Here is a 25,508-nt window from a genome sequence, read left to right as displayed (position 1 = left end):
ATGTCCACAAACTAGGTGGCTATTCTCATTTGCACGTCATGTACATGGGTAGGCTATTAAATCGACTAATGCATGTGTCGTGTCCATACGCACATCATGCATGCATACAGCTCACGCACATTCGCTCACCACATCTCAGTCAGCACGTGATACATAATGCATACAACACACGCACACTCACTCAACGCCTGGACAATATGTGTCGCTTAAGTTTCCGACGAAAATGCCTGTCACCGACAGGTATGCGCGACTTGTTCAGCCACATCACACCGCGGTAGCAGAGGTAGGACTCTGTTCTGATGCGAGGAAGAGTGAAGTGTTCTGCTCCGCGAGTGTTGTGCGTGTTGCGGATACCTACACAAGTGAGCATGCAGATGCGTGTTATTGAGCAGACAATGCAGCATATTATGGGGAACACTTTCGTCAGATAGCAGTCTGAATCTGATACGTCACGATGGAAATAGAAACAGTACAGACACGCGCAAATGAAAATTTGCAATAAATACCTTTCCTTATTTGAAAAAAAAAACCTGCCACACGTGTTAGGCGTCGAAAATCAACTGCAGACATGCTACGCGCTGCAAAGTAACGTAAAGAGAAAATGATCCCACCAGCATCCATTGAAATATATTATTAGTAATATCACGAAGCAACACAGCAGCAAAGACGTGAAATATCACCTTACTGCGTGTGCCACCTTGAAAAGAAGCTACAACAACAACAATAACAAGTAGCAACCACAAAAAAGACTGGGGTATTTAGTTACAACAAAGCATCGTATCGTATCGCGCATCGCATGATCTATTGAAAATACAGCCTTTTTGACACATACCAACGGATTTTATTAGAGTTATATAAGCTTTACCCTGATAGGTTGTTGAGTGCTCTCGCGAGTAACATCTTGTTATAATAAAGTATAATATTTGTTATGACCTTTTCCTCGAATTAAGAAATGTAAAAAGTCGAAAGTGACGTATTCTATTGGTTGGGTGAATTTTCGCCCACAGGACATCGTCAGACAAGCAAATAGCATTGAGGAAACATGTGCAAATCAAATATCTTGCTGTTGCCGAGCCATTTATGTGACATTTATGGCTCGGCAATTGCAAGATATTTGATTTGTACATGTTTGCACGATGCTATTTGCTTGTCTCTGACGATGCCCTGTGGGCGAAATTTCAACCATTAGAATACCTACGTCACTTTCGAATTTTCACATTTCTTAATTCGAGGAAAAGGTCATAACAAATATTATACTTTTTCAAAGCTTTATCCTGTACAATGTCAGGCTTCAACAAAGCAATGTGACGGTTTCATATAAAGCAGATAGCATCTGACGGAGTTGCATGAAACCACTCGTCAACGTGCGAATTTCAACGATTGAAACTCGCATTACAGGACAAGCATCAATCTCCTTTTATTCAGCGACATTTACTCCTCAGGCACTACCAGACTCATACGTCCCTGTTGCATTTTGTGTACCCATCGTGCCCATGTGCCCGACGAGGCCTCGGTGAGTAGTTGCGAGCCGCCGCACCATCCCGCACCACCTGGTGTCAGACTGATGTCACACCTGGCACGATGGTGCACGTGCACCAGTCCGGGGTCTGGTGCACGCACCACCTCGATCCCCGTTCGGCGGTGGTGTTTGAAGAGGTGCACATCTTCACCACCCCATGTGTTAGAGATGAGATATTTCCCTGCCGCGCGACGGAAATCGGAGCGATACTGGCACGTCATGCCGTATCCAAAGTCTCTCCAGAAACCTACATCTCGTGTGACGGGATGATACTTCCAGGGAGATTCGAGAGGTTTGTCCCAGGCCATGGCGCGCAGCGACGGGTTATACGTGCTGAAGACGATTGGGTAGTACACACTCTTTCCCGGTATGGCGTTGGTGCGACAGCGTCGCAGCGTGTCAGTACTGATGAACATATCGACGTCACAGAAGAAGAGCAGGACGTCACCTCCGTTAGCACCGGGCTGTTCGGCGCCTCGCAGCAGGGCATGGCCGCGAGAGAATAGTCTCTTTTCGTCGACCAAACGCGCCACAGTGCGGCCGGCGTGGTGGTTCAGTTTGTCGAGAGCCGCCCCGACGCGTTTCCTGTCGCGCAAGACTTCAGAGGCTTCTGCTGCCGGAGATCCACGCCAGTAAAAGATGAGGAGCAGCTCAAGGGGTTCGTTCTTTTCTAAAATCAGGTGCGCCAGGTTAGCCAAGAACGCGCCGAAAGTCTTCGGCTCGTGATAGTAGGGTACAACAAGTCTTATAACCTCCCCAGAGCCGCTCTTCGATTTCGTAGACATCAGCTGACCCACCGGCCGCTTCAGTCGTACTGTCTCCGTTCTCGCCGACCCCCTGCCGACGAAGTTGATCACATACTCGGACCCGAGACCGGGCAGATATCTGTGCCTTCCGTCCAGTAAGTCAGCCCTCGTGTAGGGTTTGCGATTTTCATGACTGACTGGCGTCGAGAGCCCCTGGTTCAGTCGGGCGATGGCAGCATCCACGGCGGAGCGGACGTCGTAGAGAAGGGGACCGGAGAGGGTCTGTTGAGGAGACTGGTGTCCAATGTCCCAGAGAGATCGGGAGTTGAACAGCTGCCAGGGAATCAGCTCCGGACTGGGGACAGAAGAGAACAAGCAAAACGAATCAGAGCATAGACTTCGCACCAGTGATCTTGATTATACACAAATGGGAACACTGTCCCGACATGAAACTAAACTACCAACCAAAGCCAGGGTAATATGATAAAAAGCAAGGCCGTTTTGAAAGATGCAGATAAAAGTTAAAACCACCTTTGTGCCAAATTCAAAGCATCCTGACACAAATGAGGCTTAATAGTGAATTCTCCCAACAAAATACCAATATCACTCGGAAAAAATATTAAAAATTGGTATACGACATACGTTACCAAATCATGAGAATTTGATTGAAATCGCCTCTATTTATTTCGCCGGCCTATGAGACATCAAGATAAAATTGGCTTTCACTAAAGTAAAGGAATCGTATAGCCAGTCTGGACGACAACAAAGTTCAAGCGCCTACGCAGGACAGAGGTTTTAATGACTCAAAATGAACCATTTATGGTTGAAGGATAATGGGGAGGGCTGTTGGCCGAAGTCTGAGGACCACAGATGAAGTTACATGCCTCGTGATTCTCATCTTAACTGGACAGAATCACAGAGAACGGCACGACGTTCTTACTCACGCTTCTTCGCCGGCCCAAGGTGTGGTCGTTTGCCGAGTCGTTGTAGTCGTGGTGGTCGAAACCACCGATTTCGTGGTGCGTTCATAGTCCCAAACGAGAGCAGCTGAAGAAAAACGATACACACATGTCATGATAGCAGATAGCTTCCGAAGGAGCCCAAAGTTTTCCTTGTTTCATGGCCCAAATGAGTACAATTACACAATGCCTACCTACACTTCGTAATTGTTTGTGTCCGAGACGACTTTTTATCGTTAAGAGCGGACACACGCACACCGTGGTTTTGCCAACACTACTACACTTATAATTTATAAACAAAGCAGTCTAACAGAAGTCAGTAGCCAGTACACGCTACAAAATGCCTATACCCACAGTACACCGCGTTTTTAGCCAAGCGGGACAGTCTCGACTGTGCGCTTCCTACAACAGTCCCCAGGTGGCACTGGTGCACTGCTTCTATCCCGATTTCTCGGTCCCGGTGAGTCGGAGGCATTAGCGTCGCCACGGGGGGGCAAGCGGGGCAGCTTGCCCCCCCCCCCCCAACCTCGGACCGGGCACCCCCTGAGATCGATACAGATCCGATGAGATTTTGGAGTCGGGAAAAATGGGTGGGGGTACCTTTCTGAGAATGCCTGTGAGGTCAGACTCGTTCAAGCCAGAGTCGGAGTCGCAGTCGCCAACATCGTCAAGACACCGACTCCAGACTCGGAAGTGTCAATACTGTGATTCATTTCATGTTCCTCGTTGGTTGTTTATTACATTTTATAGCTGATTTTCATAACTTTTGAAGTGCTGATACAAAATTTGCGTTCAAAGCGTGACACAATCTTCGGGCCTTTCTCAACTCTCGTCAAATGTCTGCGACAGACTCAAGTACCGTTCAAGTGCCACAGGGCTCATGACTGCTTGCTTTTCACACAGGCTCCGAAGGAGCTCCACTGAGCTCTAAGAAGCCATCAGAGGGCCCAAAGCCTCTGAGAGTCCCACTGGTGTTCATATTCTCTGAGGGCCCATACAGGGATCTTTGAGGACCTTACACATGCGTGGACCTCTGAAGGGCCACACGGATCTTTGAGGATACTTTCAAATATTTCTGAGAACCTTAGGCCTCTGATAGCTCAGCCGAGTTTTTTAGGCGACAGATTTTGCTGAGCCCAAGCCTGCAGCTTAGGGGCCACGACTCAGGTGTGCCTCTGAGGGTCCCAGCACATGTTTCTTATGTCCCTATGTAGGGTCCTTAGGGATTCGACACAGACCTCCAGGTTCACACTGCTATTTGAGGGCTCCCTGCTCACCCTAGGCCTGGTCTCTTAGCGCCCGCGGCGCCGCCCACACTGGCTTCTGAGGGCCCCACCTTGGGCTCGGAAAGCCCTAAAGCACCACATACACGTAACTATTTGGGGTGACCAACACCGATCTTCAGGAATCTAAGCAGGCCTCTGAGAGCTCACACTGACCCTGAGTGGCCTAAAATGGCCTGGAAGTCCCAAGCCTGTCGCCAAGGGGTCCTTTGCCGCTATGCCGTGCGAAATTTTGGTTCCGTTTAACATCTTTTCTTCGCATTTGCAGCGCTTCCCTACACACGAAAAACGAGAAACTTTTTGTTCACACTCTCGTGTGAACAAAATACCTCCTCTCACTGGAGCAAAGATGAATTAGGTAGGTACCTCCGATTCACACTTTCGACATTCACTCTCCGCCGAAAGCCCAACTTAGCTTCAATCGGCGGCTGGGATAAGCCCTATGCATTTTACGTAGAACCTCTGCATGCATGCGTGAATGAAAGTTTCAGCAAGGTGATTCGATTAAGCTGAGCGTTTAACCTTTTTTATGATCATGAGCGACGAGCGTCTGCACAGGGGCTCTCCAGAGTGCGTCGGCAAGCGCAGCCATTGTGATTCTACCGGTCGTTTTTGTTCAAAAATTTAAAAAGAAAATGAATTTTCTTTAAAAAAAAAAATGGCAAGTCATAGCTACAAGGAAAACCTTGTCACCATCGTATTCCTCGTACCATTGCGCGTTGAATGATATGTAAAATGAATGAGTAACGACTGGAGGAAGGCAAGATTTAACACAAAAGTTGATTTTGCCCCCCCAACCGAAAATCTCTGGCGACGCCTATGGTCGGAGGGCCCGTTGAGTCGGAGGGCTCAAACTGCTACGGGACATGAAGTGAAGCTGTACCCTCGAGTATATCAACGAATCGAAGAAAGGAAGGAGCAGAGCAGGTCCGTACCCCTAAACCTGCCGGAGTTCAATTCCCGGGTCATTTCTGTGTGGAAAAGCCAGTTGTTATTTTAGGTTATCTGGAACTTTTTCTGACCTTTGTGTGGTGTTTCCGAACTAACGTGGATCTTTATGAGCGTGATGAGAGCCAGCCATACAACAATGTGCTTCGAATATTTCATAGTCTGGAACAAAAGACCAAAAAAACAAGTCAATAAACAGTGAATCCAACGATGGTCACGATAAACACACACAAAAAAAACAACAACACCGACACACACATTCTTGTGTGAATAGCGGCTATGATTGCAACAAAAGTGAAATCTGCCAAAAAGTATCTTCGGAGAGATATAGGAAGGGCTACCTAGGCTTTCGAGTGACAGCATTATGAGAGCCTATAGCTTCCAGTTTCTAATAAATAACAATAGGAACACTTACAGCTAATAAACAACACTTAGCATCAGATTTCTGCTACAGTCACATTACACCAGAGTTAACCGCAACGGTAGCATCATCCCAATGCACCCAGATCAGATGGCCCGCAAAACCTGCTGACCTCTCGGTCGGAGCAGGGTGTCTAACCTTATGATCACCAAGGTGCATACCTCATTCGGCGATAAGGATTGAAATGAGTCGCATTTCGTCAGTGGGTGATGCTTGTGGATGCCGATGGATCGACATCTGTAGAGCTAGAAACTGTCTAATTAATCCATGATTAACTGAACCCTCGCCCGCACATGCCATTTTCCCATCCTAGAACGCACATGGGGGGGGGGGGTTGCCACCCCCGCCATTTCGTTCCTGTTGGAGATAGAGCTTCGCGGTAACGACCAAAAAGATTCTTTGGGAAGGAATCCAATGATACCCAGTTTTACCTTCTCAGGTCAGTCATTGACCTTCCAGGTCAGGTCAAACTAAAAATTGTTGCTGTTTTGGGGTCACCGTTGGATATGAAGTGCGCTGCTTATCACATACCGATGACGATGCCGTTTTCTGGTGCCAAGCCAGCTAGAACCTCTTTGTCACACTACCCGACCAGGTTTTTGCTGCTGAGGTCATTTCAGGTTAAGTTAGGTCAAGGTCAATGATATGTGTTTGTATGTCTGTGTGTTTCTGTGTGTATACTGATGTGTGCACCGATTGTTTAGGTGTTCATATTACATGAAATCATGATCTGAGAAGCTTTTACCAAAAATGCAGTCAAAAAACCTTACGAAAAGTAAATTAAGCTTGCCTAAAACGCAATTATTTTAGATGACCTAGGTTGACCTTGACCCTGACCTTGACATCTGTACATCGTCGAACAACATGTTCCATGATAGGTGGGAGATAAGAGTTAAGACTGGCAAAAAGGCCGAAATCAAGGTGTCAAAAGCTCACAAGGCACATAGCCAACGAAAGATGTTGAGACTTGGTCATTTGGGTCATGACATGACCTGAAAAAACAAGGCCATATCTCCGAAACCAAAAACCACAGAAACTTGACATTTTCAGTGGACATCAAGAAAGCATAGAGGAGCAGCTATACGAAAAATCAGGCTTCTAGCTCTAAAAATGTTGAGTGCAGAGCATAAAAACTACCTGGGGTGGCAACCACCCCCCCCCCCCCCCGTGTGCGGGCAAGGGTTAAGGACCCAGGTGGGAGCTGCTGCGTCTTTTATTTATCATAAGCCACTCGGCGCATACATTTATTGTTATTTGCCTCTGATAACCAAACAAAGTGACATGAAAGTTATCCTTGGTTTGAGCACTCCCAAGTCCCAGTCTCTCTGGAATGTCCTCAAATTCAACCTCCCGGATACATCACCACAATAAGAAATATGAGCCATAGACCAGCTAGACCGCATATATAGCCATGCATGTAACGCCGAAAACCTGGAAACCCCGCATCGTATATTTCGTTAGTCGCATGTGTCATGTTTCCTCCTCTCACATGGAAAGTGCAGAGCACTCTTCGGTTGACTTTATCACTGATCAGTGTGATCACTGATCAATACTTTGACATGTGCACAGCTCCGTGCAAAACCACGTCGCCGGCGCTGCTGTGTAGCATACATTTTCTCAGCATAAAAATGCACCTGTCATTGGATCCACAACAAAATGGCGTAGGTATGAACTCGGCCGTCAGACTCAGCTGACCCCCCCCCCCCCTCCCCAGGGGTCAGCGCATCCGTGCTGACCTCTAATCAACATACACGCCCTATCGAGCCGACTACCCTATGACCCGGCGCCTTAGAGAAGAGCGTCATGAAGCAACGATCGATCATGCTAAACTGATCTTGAGATGCATGACCTGTAAAGGTGGCGAGGTCCGCAAGCTAGCGCCCCTGAGGTCAGTGGCTCGGTGGACTCAGGGACCAGGGCGGGATTGCGGATAACACACCAGTCAGGTCACCTTCGGAGTGACACGCGAGTTTGTGTCGACTCGAGACACGGAGGCTGGGGTGTAGGCAGTGGTTGCCATTTGTTAGGTCGAAACAAATAGTGTAGGCATTGGTAGTCACAGATTGAACGAGGAAGTAGATTTGCAAGCTTTATTTAAGTTTGCATCGGGAGCAGCACAGCTGGAGGCATGGCAGAGGATCGCATTTGATTAAGCTAATGAATTAGCGGAATGGATCCGCTTCACAATAGGTTTATTACAGTAGGATTTTTTAAAGCCTGTCTCGTCGCTTTAATTGCACAAATAAGTAGGGCTCGGGTCAAGCTATGGCAAGAAATAGAGTCAAAAGAAAATCAAGATTTAGATGAAATTTTCAGCTGGCCAGTAACAAAGGCATGGAGGTTTCGCGTTGGCTTTTCATTAGAGCGCTTTAAACGATTAGACAGGCTTAAAAATTAGGCTATAGTCGTTTCCCGAAGGTTACTTGGCACACATTTGGTCACGTTTAGTGCGATTTGGCATCGAAATCCGTTTCCCTCAAAATCAAATTTTAGGGTCAAAGTCAAGGTCAAATGACGGGGAGCGGCAAAAGTGCCCCAAGATTTTTAAAATTTTGACATCAGCAGTCAACACGTAGCCCGTGCAACGTTCTAGCCACTCATCGAGAACCGTTTTAGCCAACGTCAAATTTTAACGTCAAAGTTAAGGTCAAAGGACTGAAAAAATGGAGCTATTATGATATCGCTTGCATGATATCGCTACTCTCCATTCCGTCTATGCACTCTCTGGAGACTAACGTCGCCGACTCGCCAAAGTGGCTTACTTGGCTCTGAGCCCGTAGCTTGATCGAATATTTTCTCTTCTGCATGAACTTCACTGATTTTCTTACTGCCAACTATTTTTCTAGTTATGATATTGGACACGAAGTTGTGGACGCCAAATGGCCCTTGTCGCCGAGGCATCCTAAAACTCATACCATCATCATCATACCCTTCATTCATTCCGGCCGCGCAGCTCGGCTCTTTTGGCCTAACATGGGCTCCTGGGGCCTCTACTTCAGCTTTTAAGGGCTCTCCTGAAACGATGGGGAACGATGAGCTCTGAGAGCCTCCAAAAGACTGTCGGGCCCACGCTGATTTCTTAGACCCCTCACCAACAAAAAAGGGACTTCCAAGGTGGCTAAAAGATCGCACTGTTCAAAATTTAAATGTTAAGACTGATGTGATTTTCGATTTTCATCACCTTAGTCGGTTTTCTTTTGTCACAATCCTCTTGGTCACAATGTTGATACATATAACTGGACGAAATATGCATCTTACGCAAACGATGCTTTCACTTCGGTTGCCTTATTCTTGGAAAACGACACATTGTGATGTCCCGGTAGTCAAAATTCCTTAGCCGTGGCCATGAAGGACGGGAAAGGTAAATATTATGTATTGCACTATATTTATCCCTAACGCCCACCTCTACTGACTGTGTGTGTACTGTGTATTGCATCACGAGCAATGAGTTGATCAGAGTATCATGGCTATATTTAGAAGCAATCAGCATCTTCATTATCAGAGACATGCAATTAGGAAGGAAAAATTACTGCTTTCAATCTTGTGTTGAAGCTTATTATGTCCTCATCGGATTAGCATGAGCTTTTCCTAACAGATTCATTATAATTTTGGCGCCATCGAAGCGTCACAAGTTGGTAAATTGAGGTGCATTTGGCAATTGTGTGGTGACTGACGGCTAGCGCTAGCTACATCTGAAGTTGACCCTTCCAATTATCACAATTTACAAACACAAACATGGCATGCTTCATCTGATAGCAAGAACCTTGCGTGATTTCTAAAAGGTTATCAAGCACATACACAACGTGCCTAGTTAGTCTGGGGAAACCTATATAGATAAGCATTCTAGAATTCTAAGAACAAGCGATTTCGGTCGCAGGCCTTACCTCTACGGTCTATGTAATTTTTATGTGTCCGGTGCCACTGACATGTGGCAGCCTAAAAAATATAAGTGATTCCTACGAATATTGCTGCAGCACTTAATGCCATTTTCGTGTCAACCGAATATGTAAAGCTATCGATAGTTTATAGAGCTTGCAGAGACAGTCTTGAGATGTTGTTGGCATACCTTCCTATTATGCATTGCATTTGCGGTGACTGGGAACGAACAGGGAAAAACAGTCAACTGCATATAGTAAATAGGTTGTAGGACAAACAATCAATCACTTTGTCATGGTACGTGCCTTGCAAGCAAATGGTATGCCTTCTGACGGTGCAGAGTAACAGAAAGTATGGATGCATGAATACACAAGTGACACCGCTACCCACAGAAGATGCGCTCATGCATAAACATCACCAAAGTATTCCACACACAGTCCATCAATGCATCCAGAACACAGCACTCTTCATAGCACTGCACTGGTCGCCGCAGCCAACACCCAACACTGCACCCGGCCACAACTTGCACTCATTAGGCACCACTGATCGCCGGATGGCCGATGAAAAATGAACATCCCTTCCCCCTCTCCCGATCCACTCCTCTCTCTCTCTCTCCCTCTCTCTCTCTCTCTCTCTCTCTCTCTCTCTCTCTCTCTCTCTCTCTCTCTACTTTCTTTCTATCCCACCCCCTCTCTCGCCCTCCGTGAACTAACCGTACCCCCTCTCCCGTCCTCAACGCACCCATCCCCCACCATCGACCTCCCTTCGAGCCATGAATACTCTATCAGCAAGGTGCCATTTGTAATATCACGAACCCATGGCGCTCTCTGCCTCGTCACGGCGTGCCCCGTGAACCGACCCCACCCCCTCTCTCCTGTGACCGGGTATAGAGAACAAACAGTCACAGGGTGCGGCCAACGGTCAGAAATCATTCGTCTTACCTGAATAGCCCGGCGCCGGCTGAGCGGCAAAAGCATGGGCGGTGACCAGACGGAGAGGTCACGAGAGTTCACTAGAGGTCGCCAGATGTCGTTAGAGGTCACCAGAAGTCTTCAGATGTCCCCAGATGTCACGTCAGAGGCCTTCAGAGGTCGCCAGAGGTCACCAGAGTCTTCAGAGGTCGTCAAAGGTCGTCAAAGGTCGCCAGAGGTCACCAGAGTCTTCGTCAGAGATCGGCAGAGGTCATGGCAGATCACCAGATGCCAGGGTGCAGAGGTCAAGTCACGATAGCTGGCTTGCTTGTCCGGCTGTGTTATTTATGCATAACTCTGTCTGTCTGTCTGTCTGTCTGTCTGTCTGTCTGTCTGTCTGTCTGTCTGTCTGTCTGTCTGTCTGTCTGTCTGTCTGTCTGTCTGTCTGTCGGTCTGTCGGTCTGTCGGTCTGTCGGTCTGTCGGTCTGTCGGTCTGTCGGTCTGTCTGTCTGTCTGTCTGTCTGTCTGTCTCGCAGCTGCCTGGTGTCCCTACAGCCGCACACTGTCAACATGCACCGGGTCAACCGGCCCCCGCTACCCGATACTGGCGGCTCCTGCGTGCATATTCCAGAGACCTACTTACCAGCCAATGAAGCGCGCTTTTCACCGCTCGTCTGAGGCGGAGCTACAGTGAGTTTGGTGATTGGTTAGCCACTGACATACATACGATAGAAGATGCAACAACAGATGTGAAAAAGCTTTAGGAGGTTATATTCGAGGAAGAGGACAGGCATTATTCCACAGCGAGGCTGAAAAAAAATCATCCAGCGAGCTGAATCTAGGAGTTTCGCCAAGTGCAAAAGGCATACCGCAAGGATCAGGAGATATGGAGAGGTGTGTTTTTATATTTGTTCTCGGTATTTTAAACATAATTAGCATTACAGACGCTACACCGAAGATCTATTTGGCGAGTGCGGAATGAAGTAAGCAGCCGAAAGGCAACGCGGAAAAACTAATTCGCTTAAAATAAGCCGCCAGTCACCCAAAAAGGTATTATGCGTGAAAGGTGAATTTACAAAAAGTCTAACGATCAAAAAGAACGATCAAAAAGAATTGGCGGCCCTGGTGGCGCAGTCGGTTAAGGCGTCGACCCGCGGTGCGGGCGGTGCCGGATTCGGGTTCGACTCCCGGTTCCGCCCGTTCCGCGGGCGTCGTCCCCGGCTGTGTCACCAGGTGTGGGGTAGGCTCCCACTTCAGCCGTAGCCTGGAGGGGTGGGGGAAGAAGGGCCAGGAGGAGGAGGAGCCCTCCTGTAAATAGGCTACAAGTGCCCGTTGGAGGGAGGCCTGAATAAAAAAAAGAACGACAGACCAACGGTGGACGGTACGTAGACGGTACGGTACGACAACGGTAGATAGACGGTAGGGGAGCTTGCCGTGTCACGGCTACCATGCCACAAGTCCGTGAGTTTCACCATGCAAACTGGATCGCAACACACCCATTCAGGTATATCGACTTTTGTTTCGCGGGCACACTGACCCGCTTGCCGGTATGATGATAGCATTCCTGTCAAAGCAGCGTCCTGACCAACTTCAGCTGTAGCTAGGCATTATCACGCATGCTGTCGTGACAGGGCCGGTGTTGGACAAATTCGGGCGGAGTGAGCCAGCAGTGCGACTCGAGAATCGTAAGCAGCTTCTTCGTATGTAAAGTGACAATATCGGTGGCACTGGAGTTACTTCCGAATGCTGAGAGCATGGTGTACCGAGCAGCTGGAGGTCTGCAAATTTGTCGTCGACGACAACCAAATTTGTTTTCATTCTTTTTTAATACCCCACAGAGATTTCATTGGATGTTATGCATCAGTTGGAGCATGTAATCGTGTTATATAATAAAGTGATGGGCATATGACATTTCTAACAGCTCACAGGAAATATAACTTCCACGTTACTTCTGTGTTTCGTGTATGTAAAAAAGGAACGTACAACTTCTTAGGAATACCTAACTGTCCATCATGACGTTCACAACCCGTGTAGTAATTATAGTCTATATTTAGACAGAAGCATGGGACCTCTACTTCTTTATCAGAACATGAGTTGGCAATTCAGTCAGGAGGAAAAATTGTGCATGACGAGATGCATCTTTAGCCGAGCGGGGAAGTCATTGCAGAAGGCATGTGGATATAACGCAATCACGGGCTGTGATTGAAGGAAAGAACGCTGGCTCAGTGAGGAAAGTTGAACCTATGACGTCATACAAGTGGATGACGAACTGAGAACTCAGAGGCACAGGAAAATTTGCAAGCAACAGACGCCTATGACAGACGCACCTTAGGAAGCCATTTGGAATATAAAATAGTACATTTAGACACAACGTTAGACGAATCAAATATCATCATTGCTTTAGCTGTCACATAACAAGCACAACAATTCGTTTGGCGATGGATGTCACGGATGAGAGCAATTCATCAATCACCTTCTCATCTCCATTTTTGTATTGGTCATCGCCGTCCACCGTCTGGTGTCTCAGAATAGACCAACTCTGTTCAACAAAGGGTCCAATCATCAGCGGGGAAGAACCAGCCGGAGATGGCGGTGCCAGTCGCGCCTCTGTTCCTCCCCCCTCTCTCTCTCTCTCTCTCTCTCTCTCTCTCTCTCTCTCTCTTTCTCTCCTCTCCGGTCGTAGGCCACACAGAATGGTACAGCATGACGGGCACAAACTGCAACAAACAACAACAACAAACGGCACATAAGTCGGGAGATGCATCGTGCATGAAAGCAACGGGCGGGGCTGAGGAGGTGATTACCAGACTGAGCCTTCTCTGGGGCATATCAGTGTACGTACTTCTAACAAATACAGACTCTCCCTGGCGAGGCCACTCCCTGGGGTCATAATTAACCCGCGCCCCGTAGGGCTATCGGCGGACCCTACCATCCGTAGGGGGGGGGGGCGTTTCGGCCCCCCTAAGATCTCAGAAATTTATCGGCCGATTTTTAAAATTCAAACGGCGTTCGATAGCCCCAGCGGGGAACTACCTTGTGACCGAATTTCATTGACCTAGGTCAAACTGATGACGTCACAGCTCAGGTCAAAGGCCGGATTTTCACCGTTCACAGGCATTTCAAGAAATGTGTTGTGAAATCGAGTAAATTGGTAATTTATTAAAAACCATCGATGGTACATTGTTCGTCAAACACATACTTTGCTATCTGAGGTCACTGATACCAGGGCAGGTCACAGCGAGGTCAGGTCACCGGGGGTCACAATATGAAAGTGTCGTGTGATGCATGTTTTATGGTCCATTTTACATGACAAATGCGATTATGTGGGTTAGGCAGTCTTTGGGGCCAGCCTAGGTCACGTTTTGGTGAAGAACGTGATCAGGTGAACGTGATCAGGATCTTGGTCAGTTCAACGTCAGGTCAAATTAGGTCAAATTTCTAAGTTGATATTTTTGCATAAAATGGGTATCGATGCGATGCAGCTCGTCACGGGGAGTCTAATGGTGGTCTTTGTTTTGCCGTACGTGGTCTAGAATTGCCAAAAATTGAGTTTGAAAATTTGACGTCATCATTTTTGAATATTTTTTTTCGCTATAACTTGGCAAAAAAACGAGGGATCGATCTGAAATTTGGTATGTAGATAGAAGACGGTAGGTACTATCACATATATTCCGTTTTTTTCGAAACTCAAAAAACTTTTTGAATTTTTTGGCTAATATATAAGAAAATCTTTTTTGATTTTTGGGGGTCAAAACTCAAAAATTTCAAAAATCCGAGATGGTAGTTTTATAGCCCTGTCAATTCTACACCATTTATGTTCAATCATTTTTCTGTATCTTTAAAGCTGTAGGCCTGACAGGTATTCTCGCGAAGGTCTTTTTCGGTCGAAAATGACAGAACATGACGTCATTCTGACGTCACTTGTGGCCAACCTATCATAGCCTTTGGAAAAAAATTGATCACAATGTGTAAAATTGATGTCCGGAGGGGTCCTGAAAGTTTGGTGGCGATATATCCAGCCGTTTAGGAGATATCGACGGAAAAGGACAGGGGGCGTTTCGCCCCCCCCCCCCCCTACGGGGCGCGGGTTTTAAGTGCGGAGGGCGTATGTTAAAATGTAGTATAAAAAGAGCATGGTCGTGAAAAAGCATCACCTAGCCCAACCTAATCCCAGCTTACTTAACCTAATGAAACCTAAGCTTACCATTTTTCACTAGGTTGTGTTCTTCATGCCAGATGTTACTTCATACAGGACATATTGCGTGCTGATAGTTAGATAGGTGTATATGTTACGGGCAATGTGTGGAATCATGCATTCTATAGAATGCATAGGCATTCTATAGAATGCCTGACCGACCAGGCATTCTATAGAATTTCTAGGTATTATTTAGATTGCCTGAGCCACCAGGCATTCTATAGAATGCCTAGGAAATACACTTATCTTTCCAACAAATTAGTGCATGTTGTATACGATTATGAGCACAGACCGATATGTAACATTATTATTTTCTGCCAGGCTACCTTGCGGTCAGCTTTTTATGTTAATTCAGTGCAAATGTTCATTCAGTCATTCATGTTTATTCAGTCAAATTGTCCGGTCAGGTATTCAATAAGTTGTCCGTGCGTGCCTGCGACTGTCATGCCTTATGTGTCTTAATGCGCCGGAACAACGCCGCGTATCGGCGTGAAACTTGGCATGCCAAATCTGTGGGCGTGGGGGGCCTTGGTATTAAAATTTAGTGGTGATCAACCGGGGGGTGCGCCGTCAGCACGCGCTCGCGTGCGCCATAGGGTTTACACGGGAAACGGCCAAATCGACGATCGGGCGAAAACCGGCCTGCGGCGCCCGCTTCCCGGCTGTATAAATCGGCAACGGAGTGTCGCAGCGAGAAGCGGTTGTCACCACCGGATAGAGGAGAGATGGAACTAGCGTATTGATATGGTTTCATAGTATAGCACGCGCCACGTGCAAGACAGCACCCCCGGTTGTAAAAAAATGACCGATTTCGTGAATTGTGGGAAGAAAACCGATGCCGCTGGAAAACGGCTAGACGGAATGAAATCGGTGTGGTGCCATTTTGCAGGCAAATGTACGTGCAATCAGAGGCCTGTTTCACTAACAAATAAAGTGTGTAATTACGAAGAAAAAACTTGAGTTTAAAAGAAATAATTACCAACATTTGAAATTTGGATTTCACGAAACCTTCGGGCATGAATTTTGAGTTTAAAATTTACCAACTTTTTTACAAGAAAAAAGTTTGTAAGAAACTTCGAAATCGCAAACTTTCTGTTTCACGAAGACCAAAAACTTGAAAGAAAATGTTGTACTTACAAACCCGAAATTCCAGTGGCCCTTACGCTTGGAATTTTATTACTTTTTGTGCAATGATGCAAAGCAATCAATTATTTAAAACAAATATGATATGCTGAGTCGTTATATGCTCTTTTTCACTTAGCACATTCCCTACAAACCAGCTACGAGCAATAAATAAATATCGTCATGTTTTGTCATTCGCGCGCCATAATTGCATTCAACAGTCTTCTGCTGTCAAATGCTTTACGTGCTATTTTCTTTCAATAATAAGATATTGTGAACTATCATTTATACCATTCAGAAACAGCATAATTATTTTTAATTTATTCCTGCAATTTCTGACATGAAAACTAGACATAGGTTGATAAAAAGAAGCAACATCTGTAACATGTTATAGTTCTTGATTAAAAACAATTTTACTGTTTACAAGTTTATTTACCAACTCTTTTTATCGGAGGTGCCGCTGGTGATGAAGTTTAGTGAAATCCGATTTTACATAGTTTGCAAAAATACTTATGAATTGTAATGTTCAAACACTTGTAATCGCAAGTTTTTAGTGAAACAGGCCTCAGAGGAAAGCAGATAAAAAGTGATGATCCGTACCATTTCCTTAATAATGAAACTTTTATTTGAAAATTTCACTCGCGCGGAGCGCGTTGTCTTTTACAACATCAAAACGTATTGAAAACGCTGATCATTGGCTATGAAACCTATACATATTCGGAAAGAGCATTCTTTTCTGACCAATATCCATCCAAAATATTATCGGAGAGTCAATAAACTTTTGTGAAAATGACTCAAGCATACGACCGTGTTTTGTTAACGTTACAGGTATTTTTCGACAAAATGCGATCGGTGGCTTCGGCAGGCAGGCCATTGAACCTTTGACGACAAGCACCGACGGAAATCACATCTTGCCGAGGGGAATTCGAAAACAGCACGCTACAAGAGCTCGGCCTGGAACTAAATAGCTCAAAATGTGAGGTCGCAGTCCATGGGAAGCCCTCGGAAGGGCTTCACACTAAAGTATCTGAGGGTTCCACACCGGTGTCTCTAAGGGCCACATACCGGCATCTCTGAGGGCCCCATATCGGCGTCTCCGAGGGTCCACATCTGGCGGGCACCCATCAGCGACTGAAGGTCCCACACTGTCGACTCCGAGAGCCGCATCTGCGTCTGGGAGCACCACACCGTCTCTAAGAACCACAGCGGCTCCTCCGTTCGAAAGATGGGCGTCTGCATGCCAAAGGGGAGCGGTTCTGAGACAGTAGGGCACCTACGTGCAATAGAGGGGCGCCTATGAAGCCCATATGAAGCCTCAATGCGAAAGAGGGGCGCCTCTGAGGCCTACATATATGGGCGTCCACATGCAATCGAGGTCTGCAAATTGCAATTGATCAATGCATAGACCCCTTTAAACATGGACTGTGCACTGGCTTAGCCTAATCGACATTTGAGGCAAAATTTTACAAGCTTCTTAAATCACTTTAAATTGGTAGAATGGCCGCGAAAATTTATCTACAGATTCGTCTGGCCTTCATCTTTTGAATGAAAGTTCTATAATCATAAACAATTAAATATTTTTGGATAAAATTGATCTTTTGTAGACTCTGTTCTCTATCGCAACTGCAGGATTAAAATATGCAACCGAACGGAAGTGTCACTTAAGACGACAAACGTGACGCGACATGCAGCGAAATTTTGGAAAATAAAATCTATCACATGGTTGTTATGCACATCGAAGGACATCTCTGTCCATCTTGCTGTCCATCTGTCAGTTTTTGAAGTGTATTGGAAGTTTATTCATGTTTTAATTGTTAACACTTCGCTGATATGTAGATTTAAGTAGGCATACATTTTTAAAATGGCACGTAAATGTGCTGCTCTTAAGTGTAGATCTGGTTATAAACAGAAAAAGTCTGTTTTCAAATTCGCTGTGGAGAAAACCCGTCGTCATAAGTGGATAGAGGTACTAAAGCCCCTGAAGCCAATATCTCTGGACTACAGTGGAGTGTGTGAGCTGCATTTCTCGACGGAGAGTTTTTGCGAGGAAGCACTAACAGCCAGAAGAACTGACCGAAAAAATCTGCGTTTGAGACCAGATGCAATTCCAAGCATACCTATATACGCTTCCCATCAAGTAAGTGCCTGACTATATTTTTTATGTGAGAAACTACCATTTCCTCAAAATATGTTAAGTAATCGTAACGAACTTCTCCAAGCCGTCCAGAGGACTCCGCCTCCCCGCGGTGGACGGTGGGGGGAAGGCCAGCCATGGCCGACCCCAGGCATGTGCGGCCCGCAAGCCGCACAAGCAAACCAAATGGAGTCCGAACTGCCCGCGACGTGCGGGATGCCGTGGTGCTGGCGCCCTGCGGCCCCGCCGTCTCGCAGCCGTTCCGGTGGCGCCGGGGGACTGGCAACCCCCTGGTGCCGTCGTCACCCACCTGCCAGACCACCATCATCTACACATCTCCGCGGGTTCGGGCGCGCCGTGTGGCACCGGCGTGGCCCGGCCCGCGTAGATAAGTGAGGCCGGACACCCCCGTCGTGAGGCCCGACGGCGGGGGTCTGCGAGACCGTGGCCCGAGGGTGCCCCGGGGCGGCAACAGCCGGCGCGCCAAGAACCGGAGATACCGCCACAACTGCCAAGTCCGACAGCCGTCAACAGCCGTCCAGGTGGACCCGACTCCGGAGAACCAGGCTCTCTGGAAGGAGAAGAAGCGGAGAGCTGCGGACGCTGAGGTGGAGGCCAGGCAGCGCTCGTTCCGCGAGTTCGCCTCGACAGTACTCAACCGACCGGCGGCACACGGACATCCGGCTCCAGCCATCTGCCACTTGTCTCAAAATCACTGAGGACATATGCTCCATCTTCAGGTCCCTGAGAGTTGAGACTAAAACCCGCGCCACTTTGTTTGGGTGCACAAACCCCAGGAGAGTGTTTAAGGAGATCTCGCTGAACCTCTTGGAAGAAAAAGAAGGCTCCCAGCTGGAGTGCGCGGCTGGTCACAAACTCAGCAAACTCATCTTGCCCACCATGGCGGGGGCGCTGTTCAACGCTTGCGTCTCCAATCATGCCAAGGACCTGAACAGCCTAGCACACGCCGAAGAGGCCAAAGCAAGCACAGGGACGCGCTGGTCGAAGAAACTCGGATTCCGACAAGATCCGAAAGCTGACTGGATCGAAATGAGTGAACATTTGAACGCCTACGTTCTCCGGTACCTGATCTCAGGTTCTCAGGTACAGCCCACCGCTAAAGTAATGTAGGGTTTTACCAATCTCAACGGTTGGCTTTGACTGGCGATTGTTTAATGCGGAGTGATCGAAAAGAAGATGTCAATAGCTAAAGTTGCAGCTGCAAGGGTGACGATACATATAAGCTACATTCAAAGTTTCAATGTAGTCTGGCTAATCGTTCCTAAGCTTCAGAAGCAGAACATACCCATGACTGAAACCGCACATTACTTCTGCTGTGGACTGTACATTCAGACTTCGGGTCAGAGTTGGGTGGGAAACTACTGAGAGAAGTAAATAGGAAGGCATGCATGTGTATTTTTGCACAATACAAAATAAACTACTCGCAGCATTATTTGATAGTTTTCGTTTGAAAGGTGGGATGTTTAACTAAGCGTCAAGTTTCGAGGAAAACGCAACTTTATGCGGGAGTCGATCCCCGATCATTAAAGTGCAGGGGTCGCCCCCCTCGCCCTGACCTCTCCGTTGGCCATGTCCCTTAGAATAAGTTAGTTGTGTTTCTTTTAAAGCTATTGTGATTATGAAATATCTAAAGCGCAACAAAAAGCACCGAATCGAATGTAATGCTAGATTTTGATTAATGATTAATCAAAATGCTTTAATATGATCCTCGCACAAGCACTGAGAAACGTAATGCTAGATTCATTGTTTACATAGGAGGCAAAATTTTGCCTCAAATGTCGATTAGGCTAAGCCAGTGCACAGTCCATGTTTAAAGGGGTCTATGATCAATGCCATGGGGGTACACCCATAAGAAACAGGGGCGCCAGCATGGCAAAGAGAGGCGCCTTCAAGTGTCCATAAAAGAGAGACGCCTATGATAAGCGCACATTGTATGCGACAACTGTGGGACTGTGGGACATTTAGGGATGTCTCTGATGACTATACATAGGGCGCTTATATGCCAAAGCGGGCGCCTATGAAGCTAATGGGGGCACCTGGGAAACGAGGAAGACATTTGTGTAAGGGTTTTCAGGGGTCATGCGCCGTTTGCGGCAAAGAGATTCTAAAAAAAAAATTGGAGGGAAAATAAGTTTTAAAAATGGTGCGGACTTTCCCATGTTCGCTTAAGCGGTTACGCCCCTGGGTACTTACATCTGCCCGATCTCAGAAGCTAGATTTGAAGGTCATACTTGTAAGCAGCCAGCAGGACGAGGCAAAAGTTGGAGGCCCCTGAAAATAAGAGTCCCCCTGGAAAAGGAGGCCCCTTGACAAGGTGGCCCACCCACTTTTCATGACGTTCCTACGCCCGTGATTGCGCCCATCTTTTGATACGATGGTCCGCCCTACCCAAAGTTTGTGGTCACTAAATTTCACGTCGATACGCGGCGCCGTTCCGGCGCTTTGAGAAACATGAGGCATGACACACGCGATGATGACAACTTATCGGGAAATCCCAGTCTGGATCGAGTGATCTCACTGGGATTCGTCTATAACACGGGATGGCGATAATATGTTCTAGATTCAACCCGGTGCTGTGTCCGGGCCTGCACCGGTCCGTTGGGGGCCGGCCCGGTCGGGGAGTGGGCAGACCCACCTGCAGCTCGTGCGCCCGGTGCTGAGGCTTCACTGTGCTGGTGGCGGCCGGGGTGCGTCCGGGGCCGGCAGCCGTCTCCTAGCAGTGGCCGGTAACACACGTCACCCCGGCCGCCCCATTGATTGTCCACAGGGGCCCGGCGACCTCCAAACGATGCCCATGTAACGCCCACCGCCGAGGGACCGGCCCGCGTGGCCCGCCGTCCGCTGCCGTAGCCTGAGTCGCCCCAATAACCACCTCCTCACCTCTCCTCACTCACTATCAATATAGATAGAAGATAGTGCGCGGTCGGAGTTAATGCCGAACAGCGGGTCGGTCAGTTTCAATACCGCCCAATCAGCACTAAAACTATGCGACTCTTCACCCAGGAGCAACACTGAGCTCTCTCTCTCTCTCTCTCTCTCCTCTCTCTCTCTCTCTCTCTCTCTCTCTCTCTCTCTCTCTCTCTCTCTCTCTCTCTCTCTCTCTCTCTCCTTCTCTCTCTCCTCTCTCTCTCCTCTCTCTCTTCTCTTTCTCTCTCTCTCTCTCTTCATCTTCTTCTTCTTCTTCTTTTTCTTCTTCTTCTTCTTCTTCTTCTCCTTCTTCTTTTCGACCCTGTGAGACGCCTTGGCTACCTACTGTCGCAGCCCTAAACTTAGCAGAGACACAACAGATGGTTTAGTCGTAGGTACATTCACGAATATCAAACAGATTTTGACACGTGAGCACCAGATAGCAGATATAACTAGTATATAGAGGAAAAAAAGAATATTGGTATGGATACTGGGTAAATAATATTAATGCCGTTTCAGTGATCTGCCGTTTAAAGGGACTATCCTACCTTCTAAAATGTTGTTAAAACCAGTTAAATTGTGCCCGACTTTATAGATTGGATGACCAGAAACACGGTTCTGGCATTTATTTTTCATTAAACATCTTAGGCTTCCCATATTCCAAACACAAACTTTCAAATATGTGACGTCACAGCCCAAAATTACCTCCTTCCCCAGGCCACATTACTGTCATAAAGCTGATTCTTTTTACTCTGTAGGCACCACAACAAAGTTCAGACCAAGTTTTAAGCGATTTTTCAACGAACAAACCCATTTAAATCAGAATGACTAAACGAGGTGACGTCACACTAACGGTCGCTCCATGTTGAAGATAGGGCCTTGTACAAGGCCCATTTTCAAATGAAGGGAACGAATTTCTTCAACACCAAGAGGCCGCGGGGGCTGCAACCTAGATAGATAGTGGTTTCTGAACCTCGCCGCAAACTTGGCTATCTCAACTCAAACCCCATGTTAAAGGTGGGATAGTCCCTTTAAGATTAACATAATTCCGAGGCATTGTCCAAGGCTCCTCAAAGTCCTCATATATGAATAATGCACTAGATCATAGACACCTGTTGAATAGTGAACGCAGTAGCATATTATACCTACTGTATAATGTACGCCCTGCATGTAATTCAGTGCCCACATAGATGTCAACGGCCAATTGTATTTTTTCAATGCATGGGTCATTGCCGTTTACGTGAAACGGGATGTAAAATAAATAACACATTTAATCCTAGCGAGGCCGATGGGGAGGGGATTGTTGGATTGGGGGAGAGAGCGAGGGTAGAGTACATATGAGCCGGAACAAAACTTCTGGCAGCTGATGGAAAAATGACAATCATCAAAAGCTTGCAAGCTATCCCGCTAAGCTATCCAACCATGCGGCATCGAAGCAAGTTATTGACCCAGTTGCAACAAAAGCTGCAGCGCGACGGGAGGCCTATATAAAATGCACTGAAATGAACATCTATTATTTGTTCGCTCAGTGACGCGGTGAACAGTAAAGCAGCGCCGCAGACGCGCCATTACTGTCCCAGCGCGTCTCTTATTTTGCGCCGTACTAGCGATACTGATCATATGCATAAATAAGCGCACACACTATGATAAATGACACCAATTACACTCCAAAGACTGACAATGTCGCAGTAAGACATCAGCACACTGGTAGTCCTGTGTCCCATTTCAGCGGCGTGAGAGTGACGTTATCACCGTTATATTCCGCAGCTGAGCTGGTCGAGTAAACATCATGTCCGACCACCAAGTAAACGTTTGTCGTTTAAATCACGATCATATTCTCACCCAAGTGTGAAAACCTGAGCCGCGTGGCGGCGACTGCTCATTCTGTGGTAGGTCTGTTCCATGGGATGGCTTCCGTTTTTCCTTTGACGAGAATGGTTACAAACGTTGTTGGTTTCTGAAAATGGTGAAACATTTTACAAGCTGACCATATCGAAATATTTAGCTTTTATGCAGCTTTGGCTGAGACACGCTAAAAGTATACCTAGTGATGACTGATGATGAAACATCCGCTTCCCAACAACAAACTACTGCTCCGTGGGTGAATATGCTCCCGCCGTTAGCCTCTTCGAGAATGCCCTGTCATGCACATATACGTATGTACAGTATAGACTAAAAGTAGGTAAAGCGTGCGTTAGACCCGCCATATCTCCTATACAGAGAACACTAGTTCTGATTTCAGAGTCCCAGCGGTGCCATGCCCTACTGAGGACCATAGTTGCCTTGTCTTAGATCAATCGATTGCATTTTCTCAGACGCACCGTCGGCATACTGAATAAATACACTGAAGATCATGCTGGTCTCTTCTCAGATCAAAATACGCCGCAAATGCTAAAACACGCTTGTGTGGAAGACTCTTCAGTCCTCATGATCCCTGCTCAGATATCTAGTGAATATCTCGAGACTCTCAAAGATAGTTTATGCTGCACTACTGTATATATTTAAACTCGCTCCTGGGTGATTGTTGTAGCCAACTTCGCCTCCAGCGGCTCAGTTCTGGGTCGACGCATGGTCGATGACAGGTCGACATGCATTTTCATGCAGGACGGCGCGCCAGCTCATCGCTATGCCAAGGCCCAGCGGTGGTGCAAATCAAACTTGACGGACTTCTGCAGAAAAGATGTGTTAGCAGGCTACTATCTAGACCTAATCCTGGTCGAAGAGCTGTGGGTTGTCGTCCAGCAGGACCTGGACAAACAGAAGGCGGCGACCAGCCTCGGCGCCCGGCGAAAATCAAGCCACCTGTGCCGTACAATGTACCTGTGCCTGTGTAAATGCAGCCTTGTTGAATGTTGCCAGCATACCTAATTGCATTTGTTCGTAACTCCCTGTTCGTGGGAAATACATTGAATGATAAAAGAGTCGCTACCCTTTATATAGCAACTTACGAAGCACTTTTTTCTTATAAAGGACAAAACTTATGCCGGACCCAGTGCTTTTGAAAGTACTTGACTCATTTCTTCGCTCAGTTCGACTCTGACTACACTACATTTCTTTGTCTCTGTCTCTGTCTGCCTGCCTGTCTGTCTGTCGTCGCTCGGTCTCTCTCTCTCTCTCTCTCTCTCTCTCTCTCTCTCTCTCTCTCTCTCTCTCTCTCTCTCTCTCTCTCTCCAACACTTTCAAAAGATGCCGAGCTCCTTTGCCGGCGCACGGACCATGTAAGCTGCGCATCCAATGCCACAGTCTAGCGCTAAAATCCCGCACACGTCATACGCGGGCAAACATCAGAGACAGCGTTCCTTCCACATAGAGAGCTAGAAGCTTACGATCTAAGAAGAAAGACAACCGCAGGGAAATGTTTGAGTATATAACGCAAACACCCGACTGCTTACGTGATTCATTAGCTTTGGAGTGTGCGTTGCTTTGAGGTGTTAATCAATAAACGACCTTTGTGGTCAGGATGCGGAAGTGTGTATGTGTATTTGCATTGCCTGTGGAAGTTTTGTCGTGTTTTATTACTGCAGAGTGACGAGTGAAAACTGAGACGTCTTTGCATATAAAAGAGGCTGTGTATTGTATAATCCCGCTGACGGATGTAGAAATGATGTTTGAGACGCCTCAAGGGCATATTTCTTAAAACGTCTTCTAATTTCCGAGCACTCGTCGCATTTCGCTCTCTCGTGCTTTACTCTGAGCGTACGTCTTTGAGCAAACGTGCTGTATAGTTATTGAGCATTGACAAGTTTTCTTTTCATACAAAAAAGGCAAATAATTGACGATGTCAAGCATTACGGGAGGGGCAAATGCCACAAGTGCCCTATAGGTCCTCCATGGTTTACTTACAAACGGCTCACGGCTGTTCAATATTTTGCTGTTTGCATATTGCATTGTAGGAAATTGGAAAATGCTACACGTAAAACAGACGTTACATTGTTGAAAAAAAGCCGGGCGCGGGTTAAAAGAGCTATCGAATGCGCTTTTCCCCAACGCTGTAGCTCTTTTGCCTCCCGAATTATGCTCTAATTTGTGAAAAGTTGTCAAAATCGGGAACAAAAAATCGTAAAAAATCCCTTTGGTGACCTCCAGTGACTTCAGTGATGACTTGATAAAAATGACCTTTATAATTCTGGAAGAGCTTGTAACGAACTATCTACTGCTTTTTACTGGGTCTTTCTAGCTTGCTTACTTTTCGAGATAACCTGGTGTGGCCAAAAAGCCCCCCCCCCCCACATACACACCACGACCACCACCATGGCGAAGTTGGCTGAGAGGCCCACCCGGGCGCGGGATAAGGGAGAAATTAATGCTTGCACTTTGCATGCATATCCAACTTACCGAAACATCATGTCCCAAACGTCTCTCCCTCCTCTTCCAATCACCACATCACAAGTCACAACTCTGCATCCTGTCCTCTGTCCTCCAGCATACGTCACAGACGTCATGTTTTAATTTGGCTCCTCCTACCC

General features: G+C 47.0%; 1 protein-coding gene across 2 annotated transcripts; it reads right to left on the bottom strand.

The window, feature by feature from the left end:
* Positions 1–610: 610 nt before the first annotated feature.
* On the bottom strand, positions 611–25,497 carry LOC122371526 (chondroitin sulfate N-acetylgalactosaminyltransferase 1-like). 2 transcript variants are annotated; one of them, XM_043347903.1, is made up of 4 exons: positions 25,378–25,497; positions 5,530–5,617; positions 3,210–3,312; positions 611–2,620 (listed from the first exon to the last, which is right to left on the bottom strand). In XM_043347903.1, exons 2-4 carry the CDS (start codon positions 5,612–5,614, stop codon positions 1,432–1,434), a joined length of 1,377 nt encoding a protein of 458 aa, XP_043203838.1. In that variant the 5' UTR covers positions 5,615–5,617; positions 25,378–25,497; the 3' UTR covers positions 611–1,431. The 2 variants fall into 2 exon arrangements, with proteins under 2 accessions (XP_043203838.1, XP_043203837.1); XM_043347902.1 differs by lacking the exon at positions 25,378–25,497 and adding an exon at positions 10,694–11,235.
* Positions 25,498–25,508: the final 11 nt, after the last annotated feature.

This window comes from Amphibalanus amphitrite, unplaced genomic scaffold, assembly GCF_019059575.1.
Source record: "Amphibalanus amphitrite isolate SeventyFive unplaced genomic scaffold, NRLGWU_Aamphi_draft 001253F_arrow, whole genome shotgun sequence".
In the NCBI taxonomy this organism is placed as follows: domain Eukaryota; kingdom Metazoa; phylum Arthropoda; class Thecostraca; order Balanomorpha; family Balanidae; genus Amphibalanus; species Amphibalanus amphitrite.
The sequence above is the reverse complement of the archived record's forward strand: the minus strand, read 5'-3'. Positions and strand labels throughout refer to the sequence as shown.